The 18,911-nt window shown below is 42.1% G+C and overlaps 1 protein-coding gene across 3 annotated transcripts in view; it reads right to left on the reverse strand.

Moving 5' to 3' along the window:
• The window catches only part of nedd9 (neural precursor cell expressed, developmentally down-regulated 9), a 39,795-nt gene that overhangs the window by 9,978 nt on the left and 10,906 nt on the right, over positions 1–18,911 (reverse strand). For all 3 annotated transcript variants that reach the window (XM_037795268.1, XM_037795267.1, XM_037795266.1), the window contains exon 2: positions 9,070–9,489. In XM_037795268.1, the coding sequence (XP_037651196.1) occupies positions 9,070–9,483 (414 nt within the window). In that variant the 5' untranslated portion in view covers positions 9,484–9,489. The remainder of the gene's footprint in view (positions 1–9,069; positions 9,490–18,911) is intronic.

Genomic DNA, 18,911 nt, shown 5'->3' on the forward strand with positions numbered 1-18,911 from the left:
AGATGCCTTGTTAACGCTCCTACGCCGCCGTGGTGAGTGAGTCACGCTCTTTCAACAATGCTGTGTTTACTTAGCATCCTGGCAGGCTCAGGTTTTTGGCACGTAGGACTTTTCAGCTTTACTTCAGAGTCATCTGAGAGCTGTCGTCATAACGTCAACAACTACCTCACAAGGTTGTTATATGGCTCTTAGATTTGACGTACTGACGGGCGGTGCGTCGCATTGAAAACCTTTAGTTTAGGCTTCCTGCGTGTCAAATAATTGGTTTTAAAATACTTCTATTAATAAAAGGGATAAAATACATTTCTGATCTGCTGCTACTTGATGAGTCCAGAGCTTTCATATTGAACTGCTCTGCTTACTGTCTCCACGGTCAAAGCTAAAGATCAAGTTTGTTGTGTTGGCTATTTGCAGTCGGACTCGAACAACAATGAAATGCTGAATGACGTTAAAACAAATCAGTTTTTTGTGTATAATGAAGATTTCTTTGTTTCTCTGGTATGAAAAGGGGAATAAATGAAAACAAAAACATCGCCGTCGGCTAAATTGTTATTTTAAACATCGGTATCGGCTCAGAATTTCACAATCGGTGCATCCCTATAAAATATGACACCTTAGAGAAAACGACCCTGAATAAATAAGTGTTGAAATATCAATACAATAACAAGAGCAGATGCTTCCACTCATTTGTTCTTAAGTTGTTACTGTTTGAGGTATGAAAATGATCTCATTATAATGTTTTCATCCACATCGGCCAGCCGTAGCATGGCTCATTTCAGCACGATTGTGTGTGGGTGAGTTAAGATGCTTTGTGTGTGTTTTTAACAGGAAATCATCATTTCACACCTTGTCGTCGGTTAAATACACACACACACGCACAACCACTTCCCCCCCGGTAATGGCCCGCTGACACAAATCAACAACCCTAACAAGGCTCTTCACTGAAGTTCGGCTTATGAAAGACGGTGACAACAATGACATTGCCGTCAAAGTGGCCCTTTTATTGAATCCCATCCATCCATCTCTTTATTCACACCTCATCTCCTTTCTTGTCCTCTCATCCATCCATCTGACAAAGTCAACCTCCAGCCGGTTTCTACCCTTTTAGCTCCGTCAGCACAGGTTCACCCAAGGTCACCGATCTCACCGTGTTATCACTCATACATTAGGTAAGAGTGGTATTTTGTATGTGACTGCATCCCCTAAATGTAGGGTGTGTTTCTGCTCTGTAGTAACCTGCCCTTTTCTGCTTTGCTGAATCACAGTACAAAGACGTCTCAGTCGCAGCGTTGTGGGCCAGAACTGCTCGATAACGTCCCCCCTCAGCCACCCGGAGCCGCACCAGCCTATTAAAGTGCCAAACTAATTAATGCAGGTAATTAACTCGTGAATCCTGCGAGGCTTTCAGCCGTCTCTCCATAACGCGTCCAAGTGGCTAAAGCCAAACAGACAGCGGGCTTAATGAGGAGCATTAAAAAGAGAACACACTGATTTTAGCACTAATAAGGATCATCGTTCATCCTCTCTGATCAAAGCGGTGTCTTAATCCGGCGGCGCGATTATCTGGAGCGAGAAGTAATGTTAAAAGATGAATCTGACATTCGGGTGCTTACTTTCTAAGAAAACTATATCATGACAGTCCTCAGAGAATAAGAGGATAATGTGAAATGAGAAATGTCTTGAAAGAGCCTTTAGCATTAATCTTGATAGGGAGCAAGACTAAGAGTCTGCAGTCGTGCTAGCAGCTCTGTGAGGCTTTACCTCGACATGATAGAATGTTTATATATATATAATTTTTACCATGTTTACCATTTTAGTTTAGTGTGTTAACACGCTAACATACTGTGATGTTTACATAGTTTACCATCTTAGTTTAATGTGTAAGCATGCTAACATAATGTTTACCATGTTTACTATCTTAGTTTAGTGTGTTAACACGTTAATATAATGTTTACCATGTTTACTATCTTAGTTTAGTGTGTTAACACGTTAATATAATGTTTACACAGTTTACTATCTTAGTTTAGTGTGTTAACACGCTAACATAATGTTTACCATGTTAACTATCTTAGTTTAGTGTGTTAACACGTTAATGTAATGTTTACAGAGTTTAATATCTTAGTTTAGTGTGTTAACACGCTAACATAATGTTTACCATGTTAACTATCTTAGTTTAGTGTGTTAACACGCTAACATAATGTTTACCATGTTTACTATCTTAGTTTAGTGTGTTAACATGTTAATATAATGTTTACCATGTTTACTATCTTAGTTTAGTATGTTAACACGCTAACATAATGTTTACCATGTTTACTATCTTAGTTTAGTGTGTTAACACGCTAACATAATGTTTAAAAAAAAAGGCAATTTGAATGTAAACCTGAGCTTAACTTTGAACTTTTCAGCCAAGCTCCTACGTCTTATCACGTCCTCTGCTTTACAACTTTCAAGGGGAAAAAGTCCTCTTTAGTATGCACACACCGCAGAGCAGATTACTTTTGGTACGACTGATTTATGACCTCGCCCCCTCCGGTCAAACCTCATGGGCCGGCGATTCATCACAACTGCGACAATGGCGAGCAGACGGGCGTCTGAAGGAGCTGGCTTGCTCCAGGAAGAAATAACTCACTTATCTGGTGCTGAGATTGTCATGCGCGTGATTAGGCCGAGAAAATATGTCCCAGGCAAACAAACAAGCCATTCATTTCACATAACCTGGTTACTTCCAAAAGGGGACTTATATCAAGGTGGACGGCACGCCCTTACAGCCCATAAAGAGCTATCGGAGCCACTTCCTTGAGTTGTGTGGGAGTTCATTAATCCTTTTGTTGCACCCCTACCTCTTTATGGCACCAATGAGCAGATTGGATCTATGGGTATGACACAGTGAATGGAGGAAATGCCCGTACAAGGAGCAGACCTTGTGAAGTCAGGAAGTGAGGAATGAAAAGGCCGTCTGGTGGGAGTAGATAAGAGGCTCGGCGGAGATATTTGAACTCTGAACCCAACCCATCTTTGAACACGGTGACCTCAGCGCCTGACTCAGAGGAAGCGGGAGGAGAAACTGACGGCGTGAAACAGATACACCTTTCAGAGCAGAAGAAGGAAATCAAGAGCAGCAGACTGAGATGAAAAACGGGGCCTCTAGGAGCAGAATGATAAAAGGCGGTGCGAGGCTTCTCCATGTGAGGCGGCTCTTTGTGTGGCTGAGGAGCTCCAGGCATCCACGCACTCCCAGCTCGGAGGCCTTGAAGAAGGGAGGGGGTGGGTGGGGGCAGCTGTGTAGCTCACCCTCCCAGGAGGGTCACCCAAGGACAAGGCCGCAGCATCAAACCAAACAGCTAGAGAGGAAGTGAGCGCCAAAACCTCAGTGTGCCTTTATATACCAGAGCCCCACACCACATGAAGAGAGAACAACCAGTCGCCAATCTGGATCTGCACTGCAGGGGCTGGCATGCAACCCCGAGGAGAGAGAGCATGCATGCATGACTCTACACACACATGGTGAAGACATGCAGGAACGTTCTCTGTGGGAGGCTTTAGAGTAATATGAGAGGGGATTATCAGTCTAGGAAGCCGGCATCAGTCTCCATAATCATTTGGGAAGCAAGCGAGTGTCACTTTGACAACAAGAAAATGTCTGTTTTCCCTTCAGCCTGCTTCGGCTCTTGGCGTGTTCACACCGCATGCAGGGTGAGTCAACGCTCCGCAGCCTGTCATCAATATTGCTGCACAAAGATATGCAGTAGTAAACAAGACTGAGTTCGGTGTTTTGAAGAGCAAAGGTCACGGTTTGGATTTCATGTCAACAAAACGGATCTCCACAAATACTGCGAGGATGTATTACTGTGCTTCTCCAGTTTCAAAGTGGAAGGAGGCCACTTTAAAGTCTCTTTACTTTACTACAGGTTTATATTGTGGCCATCAGTTTGACTTGTTGCCCATTAGTTTGGTAAAACTAAATATAGCTGTTGCTATGGAGAAGAGGCTACAGCAAATTACAAAAAGCTTTTGTTATTGCAAAACAAAAACACCACATTGTAAACTTCACCAAATTTAAATGAGTAGCACAACTCTTCTCCGACATACCATCACTTTTATGTCCCAGATGTTTTATATCTGCTCCCAAAAAGCAAGATCTTTTTAAAATGAACATTAATTAAAAGAGGAATGTCTTTGAGGTCATCTTGACTCGGAAGATGTTGAAATAGTAGAATCTGAGAGTCAACCTGTTTTAAACATTCATGAGATAAAAGATGAACTATTGTATTTTGAGAAGAACAACCCTGATAAAGGCAAGACAGCCAACAACGATTGGAGGAACTCGAGCCTGGTACGTTGGAGAATAAGTCATATTTAACATTGACTAACTTTTATTGAAGCTGAAACTTATCGGATACGTCAAAGAAAGAAATAGTTGTTAATAGGGCTGTCAAAGTTAATGCGATAATAACGTAAATTTGTTTTAACGCCACTAATTTCTTTAACGCATTCATGCAACTTGCGATTTTTAGGTTGCTCAGTTTTAAAGCTGGAGTGAAGATACTGGTGACTTTGGTTAGTTCGGACTCACCGACGTCGCACAATGGCGTAAACAAAACTAACCGATCGAGGCAGCGGTAGACCAGCAACCCCGGTGTTCTGCGATGTAAAGTTACAGGTTGTTTCAACGAAGTCTGGTGGCTTTGGCGAGAGCATAGATGGATACGACGACTTCAGCTCCCCGTCAAAAAGGGCTGTCTGACAGCAAGTGGTGAAAGAATCTAAATATATCGTACACTTATACTGATGTTGTTTTTTTAGGTCGTCCTTTCTTTTAGGTTGCTAAACTCCATTTTGCTGCCGGCCTTGTCCGTACATTGCTTTGCTTTCTGTGCGGTAGCTCCTGTCTGCTTCTCCAAACTGAGGGTGTGCCGACTGATATGTACTGTAGGTAACACACTGACTACGGATAAGTACCTCATACAATCCCACTTCAAAACACCAGAACTATCCCTTAAACTGCGGATATTGCTGTTTGGCTTTAACAGGACCGACTGTGGCCACAAAGACTCGTGGTGCTTCTGTCCAACAGGCAGATACGTCACTGGAAAACAACAGAGCCTTGTCTGAACTCCTGCAAAACACTGACACAGTTAAAATCTTTCTATTTAATAGACAGGAACCACCGCCGAAAATTACACCATTTTGACAACCACAGATTGGAGGGAAAGTTAAACGTCCAAGACTTAATTTAATCTCTCCAATAACACGATTACGGCACAATACGCACACTCATCAGAGGCACATTTTAATTTTCCATGTTATCACCGAAGCCATTTTAATACGCGTACGCCTCGAGGCCCGTCAGTGGTAACGAGAGGTGTCGGTTGACGGTGTGCAGGTTGATTGGCAGGTCTCTCCTCTCAGACCCCGGGCTCTGACTCACTTTATCACACAGTCAATCACGCAAAGTCCTCTAAGCCTTCGGCGCCTGCTGCCTATTTACCTACTGAAAATGCACACCTTAGCTCATTTTCTATGATGGCTGGAGCTGATTTGTTAAAGAAAAACACCCTTTGGGATTTGAAAAGCTCATCCGGCATGTAATTACTATCCGTCTCCTGGAGGGATGATCTGGTCTGAGGTGCTAAAAGTAGTTAAGCGGTTGAATAAACAGGAAAATTCTTCCTTCCTGTTTAAACGCACACCTGCCAATGACTTTCATTCGTAATGAAGGATCACTGGGCTCAAACTTTTTAAACCAAAACTGTACAAATTTGGCTGAAAAATGGGCACTAATGACAATTTTTGGATATGAAGAGATGATGATAAAATATAGTCTAACAGTAGTACAAGTAGAGAAGAGTCAATGTCAGCAAACTAGCTCAGTAATGTCAGTTATAAAGCAATATCGAGCTTAATTTTGCTAACTCCAGCTACTATAAACCAATTGAATGACCTACCCCTAGGCATCTGAGGAGCAGCTGCATCTCCAATTTTTGGTCATACAACTTTGCTATTATTAAAGGCAGGGTTTACGATGTTATCCAGTATACACTATTTGTTATATTGGCTGAAATGGTCTTTACATCCTGACAGTGATCCATTAGTTATGAGCTCTGAAAAAGGACCGGAAAAGAGCCGTCATCTGTAGCTGCTGTAAATCCTGTAAAAACATCTACCAATCACTGCCTCGCGGTCCGCTTGGAAAGAACCAATCGGATGCCTCCCTGCCTCCCTGCTCGTACTCTACCCTCGGCGTGCACCAGCCTGAACTGAAAGCGTGTCGCTGCCGCAAGTTTACTGGAGAATAGGGATCGTGCTCAGTGCTCACGGCACGACTGTCAACCAATGCGGACTGTCCACGGTGTGTCGATCTGCAGTGACGTCTGCAACCCGCCCGACCCGTCTTGAAACACGAACCCTGTCTCGTTAACCATGCTTTGTGGGGTGTGAAGTTTTGGCAGTGTCATCCCCATTCATATTTATACAACCAATGTGTTAAATGATTTTAAATTGTTTGCTAGAGCACAACTTTGTTTATTTATCTTGCCTCCTAATTTTGCTCTCAAAGTGCACCAGATTGATGCATGCATCCATGTTCGCTGGATGTTAGCTAATGTTTGCCACCATTGATAACAGTATGGTAGATAATAATAGCAAACACATTGCCTAACTAACATCACCTACCATAAAGTAGGTTATGATTACTGTGTTGGCTAACAATAGCTAACATCTGCTGTAGTGGTGCAACGGTTCAACAAGCCCACGGTTCGGTTTGCTTTGAACAACATAACCATTTCCAATGTGTTTGAACTGACAGATTGACTGATAGTAATGAATGATATTTCTATATTATAATATAGCCATAACACTGATATTATACATAAAATAAGGCAGGCTACTTAATGGTCACGTAGGCCTGTGTTCAGATAAATGCCTCTTCTACTGTATGTCTCTGGCACCTCATCTGATAATTAGCAGACCTGTATCTAATAGAGGTGAAACGGTTCAACAAGCCCATGTTTTGGTTTGTACATCATTGAACTTGTTTTTTACAGTTTGGTTTTGCATCCCCAATCAGCTCACATTATAGCTCCCATAAAATCACACAAATATATGGTTGTAGTGGCAAAACCTGAAGTGTATTTAATCGATTCAGGATGTATTTTACTGCTTATGAATTCGAGTTTTGGTTTTCAAAAGACAAATCCTGTTACTTCTTCTTAAAAAAACTAAAAGTGGAATAGTCTTGTTTTAAACCAGCTGAATCAGCTTCATCCAGTCTAATTCTGTGTGCAATAACAGGCTGTATTTTATATGACAAGTCTGATTTATATGCTTTAAATGATATACCAGCTAGTAAAACAACAAATACACACCACTGCTTGGAGGATTAGCTATAGGCTACTGTAAAGGGCCATGCCAGGTGTAATGGGTTTGCCAGCCATCCTGTGTACAGCATTTAAATACCAAAAGAAAACTACTTTCAGGCAGCTGGGCTCCACCAAAATCCCCCCCCACAAAAAACCCAGCTCTGTGCTGTTTGCTTTTCCACAAGTTCCCATATTCACTGCCCTTCTGTGGCTTAGACTGGCTCTGCTACACACTGTGTGCCAATATACATATAAAGCCAAATGGGAGCCCAGCACAAAAACACTACCCTGCTCTGTGGTAAGCACCAGGCCCGGCACACCCTGTCCACATTTCACATCGCAGACCCACAATCTCTCCTGCAAGCCTCTCTGCTTTCTGTGTGTGCAATCACACTGATGAGAGTCGTGGCAGACTGGCACCATAACAGGTCGCGGTGTGTAAAATGCCATGTCCTATCACATCTAATACCCTGCACTCGCCAGCGAAGGCCACACCCACCAGAGTTTATGTTTTAAATCCGCTCTGATCCCAAAGAACTGTCTCCAGAGGTCACACCAGTCGCCATTTTGTCTTTCTCTCTATCCACTCAATTTCTTCCTTTTCTATTTATCTATGCTTTCACATAAAGGATAGGATGGAGAAAAGGAGGGCTCAAACGATTAGATGATTGACATTTATAAAAAGCATTTAGCAGCATCACCAGCCTTTCAAATGTGAGAATTTGCTGCTGTATTTCCATTTTTATATCATCATAAATTTTAGAGTTGTTCCAATACCAGTATTGGAAATTCGTCCAATACTGCCCAAAATTCGGGTTTGGGTATCGGCGAGTACGCCAGTCTACGCACTGACGCACTGAGTTATTATAATTTAATAACTCAGAATCAATTCTTCTTCGCCGCTCCAAAACAGCATCCTTCACCGTGCTGTCGCCCTGGATGTATCATGGTTGCCACCGGCAACTATTGTTTCTTAGAGCAGCGAAGAAGAACTGATTGCAGGTAGTTTATCAGTTTGTAGCAAACAACAACAACGGTAACGGTAGTTAGAGCGAGGAAAATGTCAGCCATTTGGCACCCTGCAAGAGAAATTGGCACACAGGCTGTCTACTGAGGAGACAACTAAGAGAATACGGCATTATTATTATTATTATTATTATTATTTATTCTGAGCTTCATTTACTTGTTCTATGTTAAGGGTTTAACCTGAGTCAGGCCATACAAGAAAGATAGTAATCATATCACATCCATACATGGTCCGTAGTAAACAGCTGTTAAATGATAATAATGACTATATATTGTTTTTATCACGCTGGTATCAGATCGGTAGTCTGTATCGGCCGATGCTGCAAGTTCAGGCATTGGTATCGGGAACGAAAAAAAAGTACCGGAACATCTCTGGTAAATTTTATATTTTTAGGTTTTGGACTGTTGCTCGGACAAAACAAGTTATTGTAAGCTCTGTGGCGACTTGTGATGGACATTTTATTGACAAAAGAGCCAATAGTCCACAAGCGTTCCCTCCAACCAATCACCTCGGGAGTTCACTGATGAGTTCCTCCTCTTTACTTAAAGGAGCGCTAATAGCTGGTCCATGGTGCGTGATTGGATTAAACGATTAATCAAAAAGCTAATTGGTAGATTCACTGATAATGAAAATAGTCATTAGTTAAAGCCCTAGGAGAAGGTAATGTAGTTCTTCCTGTCTCACCTTGCTCGGTGTGTTGTCAGCAGCTAGAGTACTCCTTGGTGGGACTTGGTAGATGTCTTGTGAGGGAGGAACCTGGTAGATGCTCTGCTGCTGCTGCTGTGGACTCTGGAGGGACGGTGGGACCTGGTAGATCCCCTGAGCCCCCGCTGAGCCAGCCTTCTGCTGATAGGCCGAGCTCTGAGAGGGGGACTGGGCGGCGCCGGCTGCGGCTGTCGGCGACTGGGCCTCGAACATGGGTCCGATCAGCAGCTTCAGGCGGTTGCCGGGGGCGATGCCTTGGCGGCCGTGCAGGGAGCAGAGCCACCAGCCCTCCAGGCCTCCTGTGTTCTGCTCGATGACCGTCAGGATGTCCCCTTTACGGAAGGCCAGCTCCTCGGGGGACTCCGGCATGTTGTCGTACAATGCTTTAGCCATCAGGTTCTGCAGAAAGAAGAAGCAGATACTCTTTAGACAAAAGTCAGTTGCTTCATTTTAGAGCTGCAACGTTTAGTCAAGATTCACTTTATTGTCATTTCACTGAGTATTTGCATACACAGAAGGAAACAAAATATTGTTTCTCCAAGCTCCTATCAGTGCAATAAAATAGGATAAAATAAATAAGTATTAAAATTAACAATACCTATAAATAAAATAAGTAAACGTTTCAGACACAATTTCACATTTTGGGAAATCAATGTATTCGTTTTCTTGCTTAGTTAGATGAGAAGATCGATACCAGTCTCAGACATTAGAGTGGAATCAATCTCCTCATGCCAAACTCTTCCTTTGAAACACTAGAGTTTAATCACTTACGATACTTCTATGGCAGTTTTACAACGCTTTGGTGAATGACATGCTGGTGAACTTTTCTCTTCACTTCAGATTACCATACAGGATCCCATTAGCCCCCAGCTCCACACCAGATGTCTTTCAAAACCAATCTGAACTTGATGGGATTTTCTCAGCTTGCTCGCTGCTCCGGGGCACAGTTATCTAAAGGGCCAGCGAGGGCGGAGGGATAATGACTCCAAACCACAGATTTTGGAGATAGGAAAACCCCCAGAGTGTGCCACTTCGACGTCTGAAAGAGGCATTTAAAGACTAATTGCCTCAGTAAATGCATCAGTCTTTTCTCCTTTAGCCTTTATTCATCCATGGAAGGAGTTAACCGACTATGAACGCTCCTTTTCAGCTGCTTCACACTCGCATAATAACAAACTTTAACTCCTAGGAGCTGCCCGGCACAACAACAGTCCTGTACTTTAAACTATGTAAGCTCCATAAATACAATTAGGGATTAAGCGGCTTGCTCAAGGGCACCTTAACGTCGGATACTGAGGGAAGAGTTGTCAGCTTGTCTGTTTCGTGCGAACAACTCAACTTCATTTATATTGTTTGCAGCACCACTACCCAGTCAGATGGGCCTTGTAAAGACAATAAAAGAATAAGTAACACATCTTTTGTTGACGTTTATTGCTTCTGCTTCGGCAATAAAACGGCAAAAGAGTATCTCATAATGAAACTGAAACCTCGGAGGGACAGAAGAGTTGAAACCACGCTGCTGCTCACTTTACATTTTCATAAATCTCCATAAATCACAGATGTAACGAGCTGAGTAGAGGATACAATCTGATTCCTAAATCGGACTACATGCTACATGCACATTTGGATCAAAAATGAATATTTCTACAGAGTGAGGATTATCAGAAACATGTCAACAGGAAACAGCGACTTAAAGCATCCAAATACAGCAGCTCAAAGGAAACGTATCACTCAGTTTACCTTATCTCTCTAGTACCTTTCTTTGTTGGATCACGTCATTAACGCCTCACCCTTCAGTAGCTCAGTGTGGGAACCAGGAAGTCCACTTTGAGGCTTTCTTGAACCCTCTTTGGCCTTCCTCTTTCCTACCAGGCCTGATTCATTCAGTTCCCACGTGAAATTCTCTCTGCTACTAACATCGTTATCTCTCACTGCGGGCCTGGCCTCTCTGGCCTCCCTGGCTATTGTCAAAGTGCACTGTCAGGGCCATTAGCCAGCAACACCTGTCGCACAATTACACCCTCACAATCGCCCCCCCACCACGGACCAGCAAGTTTGCTTGTGACCCGCAAAGGGCGACGCCGCCCGATGGGAGCGGACCTGCATGTTCACACTCATTGCAATAATTTGATCGGGGCTGGCAGAGGCATCCGTGAGGAAACAAAATGCTGATTGCTGTGATTACAAACTGCAGCTGCAATTAGAGTTGGATATATTTGAGACATCGGGCCTCATGCGAGAACATGTTCATATTCTTATCATAAACTTCTGTGAGGTTTCTTTGTACAAGTCTGATTCACCAAACTCTCTTTCCATTGTCCAATCCAATCCAAATTTATTTATAAAGCACATTAAAAAAACAACAAAGTTGATCAAAGTGCTGTACAATTACACATAAAAAAACCCCCCCAAAACAAACAAACATAAAAACAACACAATAAAACACCAACAGGACGTTAAAATAATAAAAGCGTTGAGACCAATAGGAAAGGAGAAAAGGAATAAAATAGTCAACTCTCATGCCGAGCCACAAGCCAGGGAATAAAAGTGTGTTTTGAGGTTTGATTTTGATGAGTTTGTGGGCAAGTTTCATTCACAACTAGAAATACTGCCCCATAATCGTATGCCTCCGCCAACCAGTCAAGTTGCAGTTTACATCCACATCTCTCCAGAATGTCGTCAAGTCATCATTTTATCTTGTTAAGACATTCGTGTGAAATGTCATAATTGGCATACCAATGGTTGAGTTATGGCCAAAACATGTTCTGTACGGTCACAGTGACTTTTGACCACCAAGAATCTAATCAGTTCATTCTTGAGTTGACGTTTGTGGGAGAAATTCCTTCAAGGAGTTCCTGAGATAACAACACGTTCACAAGAATGGTACGGACGGCTGTACGGACGGCTGTTTCCGATGCGGAGGAGTAAAACTACATAATTTCAAACTTTAGCAGCTTCCAGTCCTGCAGACAAAAAGATATCAAGTTTAGCAGCATCACTAGTGATGTTAAGGGACGCGAAATAAACCAGAGTTATGTAAGTTAAACACTAAAAAACATCTTTGTAAAGCAAAGTGGTCCACAGCACAGCGCCAAGGGGACGTGACCGTCTCAGAGATATTAGACTGACAGACTATTACAGCCGGCAGTAAGTGATGTTACACTGTCAGGATAATACTGGACAGAGAAACAGATATTATTCATATCTATAATATTCAGATAACAGAGGTTAAGGTGTCAAATGAGTTGAATGAATGTTTTTTTTCCCCCCTGCGGAGAAAGGCAGACTGTCAGTACGTGACTCGTACGACAGGTCTGGACCGAGTGCGAAAAAAATGAGCGGCTGACCTGCTGTGGTTAACTGCTTGGTGTTTGATGCTCAGAGGAGAAATGAAATCACCTCGTAGACACCAGAACAGCACGTATCACGCTCCTTTTGTCTCTGCTCATTACAGTGATCGCTGCAACCAGCTGTCAGATCAAGAACACCACATGGAGCGCGTTGAGCTTTAACTACAAATGAGTATTTAGTTTCCTGTTAATGGAGTTGTTCGGTGTAATAAACAATGCTTTATGGTCATTTTGTATTTTGTCACCTTCGTCAAATTTCTCTAGTTTTTAGCTACCACTTTGATACTTTTATACTTTATATTGGTCATACTAGCTTGTCACAAAGGAGGTTCAATAACGCTCCAAACTTGCGCTAAATTTTGGCGAGGAAAAACTGTCATGGTCATTTTCAAAGGGGTCCCTTGACCTCTGACCTCAAGATATGTGAATGTAAATGGGTTCTATGGGTACCCACGAGTCTCCCCTTTACAGACATGCCCACTTTATGATAATCACATGCAGTTTGGGGCAAATCATAGTCAAGTCAGCACACTGACACACTGACAGCTGTTGTTGCCTGTTGGGCTGCAGTTTGACATGTTATGATTTGAGCATATTTTGTATGCTAAATGCAGTACCTGTGAGGGTTTCTGGACAATATTTGTCATTGTTTTGTGTCGTTAATTGATTTCCAATAATACATATATGAAATACTTGATAAGTCTCCCTTTAAGGTACATTTTGAACGATAAAAATGTATTAATTTGCGATTAATTGCAATTAAATATGGACAATCATGCGATTAATTCTGATTAAATATTTTAATCGATTGACAGCCCTAATCTAAAGCTAAAAAAATTGGTTGATTTTGCAAAATTAGACCTGAAAGATGAGGATGTAAAGCCAATGTCAATGACAAAACATAAATGCTATCACCATTTTATATTTACGTCTTAACACCTTGATAAAAAGCTCAAACTGTCATCATCGCTGGCAGTCCCTGAGCAAACTAACTCGGCCTCAAAATCACACATCGGTTAAAGTTTGTGTTTAAAAATGCTGCAACAAACTTGAACACATACAGTATCGTCCACTGTGGTGAGCCTGGCGACCACAAGCCTCCCAAAAAGAGAAGAGTTTGACACGTTTTCACACTATTCTTCATTCTCACTGTGGTTCAGTTATACTGTGGCGAAGCTTGTGAGGAAGTAAACATACAGACAATATAAATGGAGATCATGACCACTTTAATAGCACCTGGACCGATAAAGAGTCATACATGTCAAACCTGATGGGTGATGTGAAACAGAAAACATCACCCCTTCATCACATTGAACTAACACGTTGTTAGCTGTAATGGCTACCAGATACACGCAGATCCTTTTTTGTTTTAAGTGACGCTCCTGTTTTTCTGTTTGCTTCAGTCAGCTGCATCGCTGTAATCGCAGCAGGTGAAACTGACTATTAAAGCGGGCGTCAGATCTCTGGTGTAAACATTGGTTAGTCACAACACGGTGACTCCACCGCTCGCCATTGATCCTCCTATAAACACATGTGTTTGCCATTTGTCAGTGGGCAGGCGGGGAGGGCCCCTTGTGCTTCACCCACGGTCGAGCTTCCAGGAAGTTATCCGTTACGAGTCGGCGAGGCCAGAGGCGTTCTGTTGCTTGCTAATGTAAATACAAAGCGGTTCTGGTCCTGACCTTTAAATATTAATGAAATAACGCAGGTTGGCAGCAGTGAACAGAGAAAACAAGATCCTATCGCTCTTTTAATGGCTTTGCTCTTTGCTATATTTCAGGCTTTTTAAGCCCATAAGAGCCCATGTGTTGCTTCATACAAGATATTGAACATTTCTGAGGAAATAACTCAGTATGCTTTAAAATATACTTTTATCAGAAAGTTTATTCTTCTTTTATTCCACTTTACTGGATTGTTTAACCTTGTTTCATCGATCCAGTTTTCTACCATTTGTTCTTATTTAGAGCTGCAACGATTCATCCATTAATCGACAAAAAAAAATACATCTGCAACAATTTTAAACACGTATTATACATTTGAATCCTTTTTTTAAGCTAAAATGCCAAATATTCTCTGATTTCAGCTTCTGAAATGTGAGAATTTGCCACTTGTCGTTGTCACATCTGATAGTGAACTGAATATTTGTTTTTTTTTGGCCCAATGGTGAATAAAACAAGGAATTTTGAGACATCTTGAGCTGCAACTAACAATTATTTCCACTGCAATTTAATAATATGAAATGTCAAACAATAATGAAAAAGCTTCCCACTGTCAAAGTGACATCTTCAAATGTTTTGTTTTGTCCAACCAAATGTCCAAAACCCAAAGATATTCAGTTTACTAAGATATAAAACAGAGAAAAGCAGAAAATCCTCACATCTGAGAGAGTGTTTGGTATTTTTTTCACTATTTTTGCTTGATGACTGATTGTTGTTGATGTTGAAGATGTTAAAGATGAAGCTTAACAAACTTTGGCCTAATTATTGAAAAACAGATCAGGATATTAAAAAGTATAAAAGATAAAAAAGGAGGTATAAAACTCCTTTACACATGTATATTTTTATATTTGGGGGTCTCCCAGGTCTCATAGTGCCCTCTGCAACATCTGGTTTCGAAGACGCTCTCACGTATGTTTTGGTCATTAAAAACATGTGAAGCTGAGCTGTCCAGATTCGCACCTGGAGCTGGATATACAGCCTGCAGACCCAGCTGTCTGAGCCCCTCCGCTCTCTGACTCACACACCTCCACACCAACAAGGCCTCTTTTTTTCCACTAGCGTCTCGCCTGAACACAAACAGTATAAACGTCCTGTGTGGAAAGCCAGCGCTGACCATCCAAAAAGAAAAAGCGTTACGTAACTTCACCGCCGGCTGAAAGGGCCCCACCTTTGCTCTCCGTAAAGAGCTCTCTGGGTGGTTTTGGCTCGGCCTCTCCGGGGTGCACATCAATCTAATAATAATGAAGGTGGCTTTGGCTAAACAAGCTCACAAATACTCAAATTCCCCTGCTACTGCGGCCAAAGACACAACCACACCGCATAGCAGAAACACAGCGTCCCCACGGCAACGGGAGCAGCCCTACTTTCAAAGGATGTTTTCAACCCAAACAAACACAACCTGCATCCCAAAAAAAAAAAGTGGTGCGCTCCGACTGTGAGAAAATTAGGGCCGTACCAACTGTAACGCGCGTCCCGGGGTGGTTCGCAGAAAAAAGGGGCGAACCAGCACACTCATTTGGCCTCATTTCACATGGTTAAATATAGAAAATAATTATAGTAATGACGGTAATGAGGACCTGATGACATTTTACGAGCCGTTCCTCAGAGTGCGGGTGAGAGCCAGTTCAAATAAATGGGCCGTGTGAAGGGTTCTGGGTAGGAAGGGCTCATGGGAAGCGGTTCAGAGCTCAGAGCACATGGTAATTTCTTCATTTGGACAGTTTTCAGGAAGGTTGACCCTCTGATTACAGCCTAAGCCAGTGGGCCGTGTATTAACATAATTACATAGCAGGCCCGGTGAAACTGAAAAAAAGTCTTTCTGGAAAATGTCACAACTTAGATTTTAAAGTCAGGGAAACGTGATCCAACACATGCAGCGCTGCCACAACAATGACTGGGATCTTATGCAAGCTGCTGTAAATCAATAGTTTTGACACAGTTACAGTGAGTTGGTATTAAATGTTAAACAATCAATAGCTTATTCCGGCCTCATGGCCTTCGTCATGGTCATCAGCCATCGATTAGTGGACCGCAATCACGTCACTGGCTTGTTTGTTTCATTTTAACAAGCTGCATATAGCAGAATTTTTGTTTTGTGACACAGATTCTCACTGGACCGCAGGCATCAAGACACAACACACCAAGCTCCTCCAGGCTGATGGAGAAGGCTCCATTCATTCTGCATAAAAGGCTATTGTATCCCCAGTGTAAATATGACACCCACCACCTTCCCTCTCCTTCTCATTTGTGATTCACGAGCTGCTGCTGCAGCGCTGCGAGGAAATCTCTAAACCCCGACACATCTTCGACAGGATATGATGTGCCGTGTTGCGTCTAACCACACTGCAAGCTGTGACAAACCACTGATGCTCAAAACATCCCCGTTTGAGAGCTGAGATATTTGTTTAGTCAGTGCATATGCATGACTGAAACTGTGGGTAACGGTGTAGTTTACTAAATGAAGTAGGCCCATGTAAATGTGCCTTGTGTTACTGCTTGTGTTGAGATAAAGATGCTATGATCAATGTCTTTATATTAGGGCTGTCAAACAATTAAAATACCTAATCACGATTAATTACATGATTGTCCATAATTCATCGCAAATTAATCACACTCTTTTTATCTGTTCAAAATGTACCTTAACGGGAGATTTGTCAAGTATTTAACACTTTTATCAACATGGGAGAGGGGAAATATGCTGCTTTATGCAAATGTATGTATATATTCATTATTGGAAATCAATTAACAACACAAAACAATGACAGATATTGTCCAGAAACCCTCACAGGTACTGCATTTAGCATACAAAATATGCTCAAATTATAACATGGCAAACTGCAGCCCAACAGGCAACAACAGCTGTCAGTGTGTCAGTGTGCTGACTTGACTATGACTTGCCCCAAACTGCATGTGATGATCATAAAGTGTTCATGTCTGTAAAGGGGAGACTCGTGGGTACCCAGAGAACCCATTTACATTCACATATCTGGAGATCAGAGATCAAGGGACCCCTTTCTAAAATAGCCATGACAGTTTTTCCTCAAAACAACAAGCTCTCACAGCTAGCCAGCTTGCTAACAGTTTATTCAAAAGACATATTAGTGCCAGACCCCGTTTCTCATAACTGTTTGCCAACTAGGCTATGCCTCTTTTTTTGTGGAGCAGCTGTTTTGATAGAGATGGGTAGAATAAAAGTGGAGGGTTCCCTACTTCTCACTTGTCTCAGTAAACATTGTAAACATGAGTTTATGGTCTCAGTTGCTAGTTTCAAGTCTTCTTCAATACAGCATGATGTCCTTTTAGTAAATTATGGTCCTATTTAGAGTCAAACAGGGGATGCTTCAGGGCCCTTGTGATTGACAGGTTGCTACCACGGCGTTGTCCGGGCTGGGAGTTGTCCGTGTTTTCACTTCATGAAAATTTATTATAACTTTTTTGGTCACCGGAGCGTTCGGTTGTACTTAGCTCCACCTTCTTGTGTCACTTCTGGTTGCAATGGCGATGGCGATGGCCAAATTGCTCAATTTTATTCTTAGGTATTGTCTTATTTATTGTAGTATTTATCAACTGTACTATTTATAGATTTTAAGGGCTGAGAGAGAGCCAGGATAAAATGCATTTCATTGCATTTCACTGTACACTGTACTTTTAAATGAATATGACAAATAAACTTGAAACTGAAACTGAAACTTGAGGCTTCCAAACGGAGGTCCACAAACCAATGGGTGCTGACTGTGTCCCCTTCTACTTCTATACAGTCTATGGTATTATGTCAGTGTTAGCGTTGGCTTGTTTTGCTGTCAGTAATTCCTCAAAGTATTGTCTTGGAAAGAACTACCGTGTTGTCACTGAATCAGTTCCTTCATTTCTACTACAGCTGAATCTAATAGTCGATTAACTCATTAGTCAGTTGACAGAAGATGAATTAAAAACGAACATTTGTTATTTCCAGCTTATCAAAAGCTGCTACTTTTTGAATATTTTTGGTTTTGAGACTGTTGGTCAGACAAAAAAAAGACATTTCAATATGTCATTTTGTGACTGTTGTTTTTGTTTTTTAATTTTCTGACATTTTATCGACAAAAATATAAAGGTCAGATTGATTTCTAATGAAAGTAGTGATTTCGTTGCCTAATTTCTACCACTCCTACTGAAGTGTTGCAACCTCAGCCAGTTAGAGCAGTAAAAGCTGTGACGCAATAGCACGTGGGCCGACATGGCACCTTTTGATAAGTCACAGGAAGCGACTGAGTAACTTCTCGGTAAAAAATAACTGTTCTCCTCCTCACTCTGTCCATTCATAAGTCACATAAACTACAAGGTAACTTGACATGACGCCCTCCTCCTTAGCCTTCCAGGCTTCCACTGACCTCGTCCTATCACTTCACATCTTGGACTCCCTCGCTCTGGTTCCTGAACGCCAAGTACAACCTATAATTAGACGTGAAAGCCACACTGGAGATATTCTCTCTCTAAAAAAAAAGAAGTGTATTGAATTCTGTGAACTGGAATGGCTGCTGGGGAAACATTTTGTGCAACGTTGCCTCTCATATTCTGCCAAGTCATTCCAGGACTGTGTGAAGCAGCAGGAAGAGAAACTGTCCTTCAATCTGAGGACCCGTGTTGGCCCCGGCATCCGCGCTGTTGACGAGCAGAGCCGTGAATCTCTGCGAGCTGTAAGGGGCTTTTTGTTTGTGGTTGCTGACATTAACCTCTGACCTACAAAAGACAATTTTCTGCACTTGCAGGGGTC

The sequence above is a fragment of the Sebastes umbrosus genome, chromosome 15 (assembly GCF_015220745.1).
Source record: "Sebastes umbrosus isolate fSebUmb1 chromosome 15, fSebUmb1.pri, whole genome shotgun sequence".
NCBI classification, from domain to species: Eukaryota; Metazoa; Chordata; class Actinopteri; order Perciformes; family Sebastidae; genus Sebastes; species Sebastes umbrosus.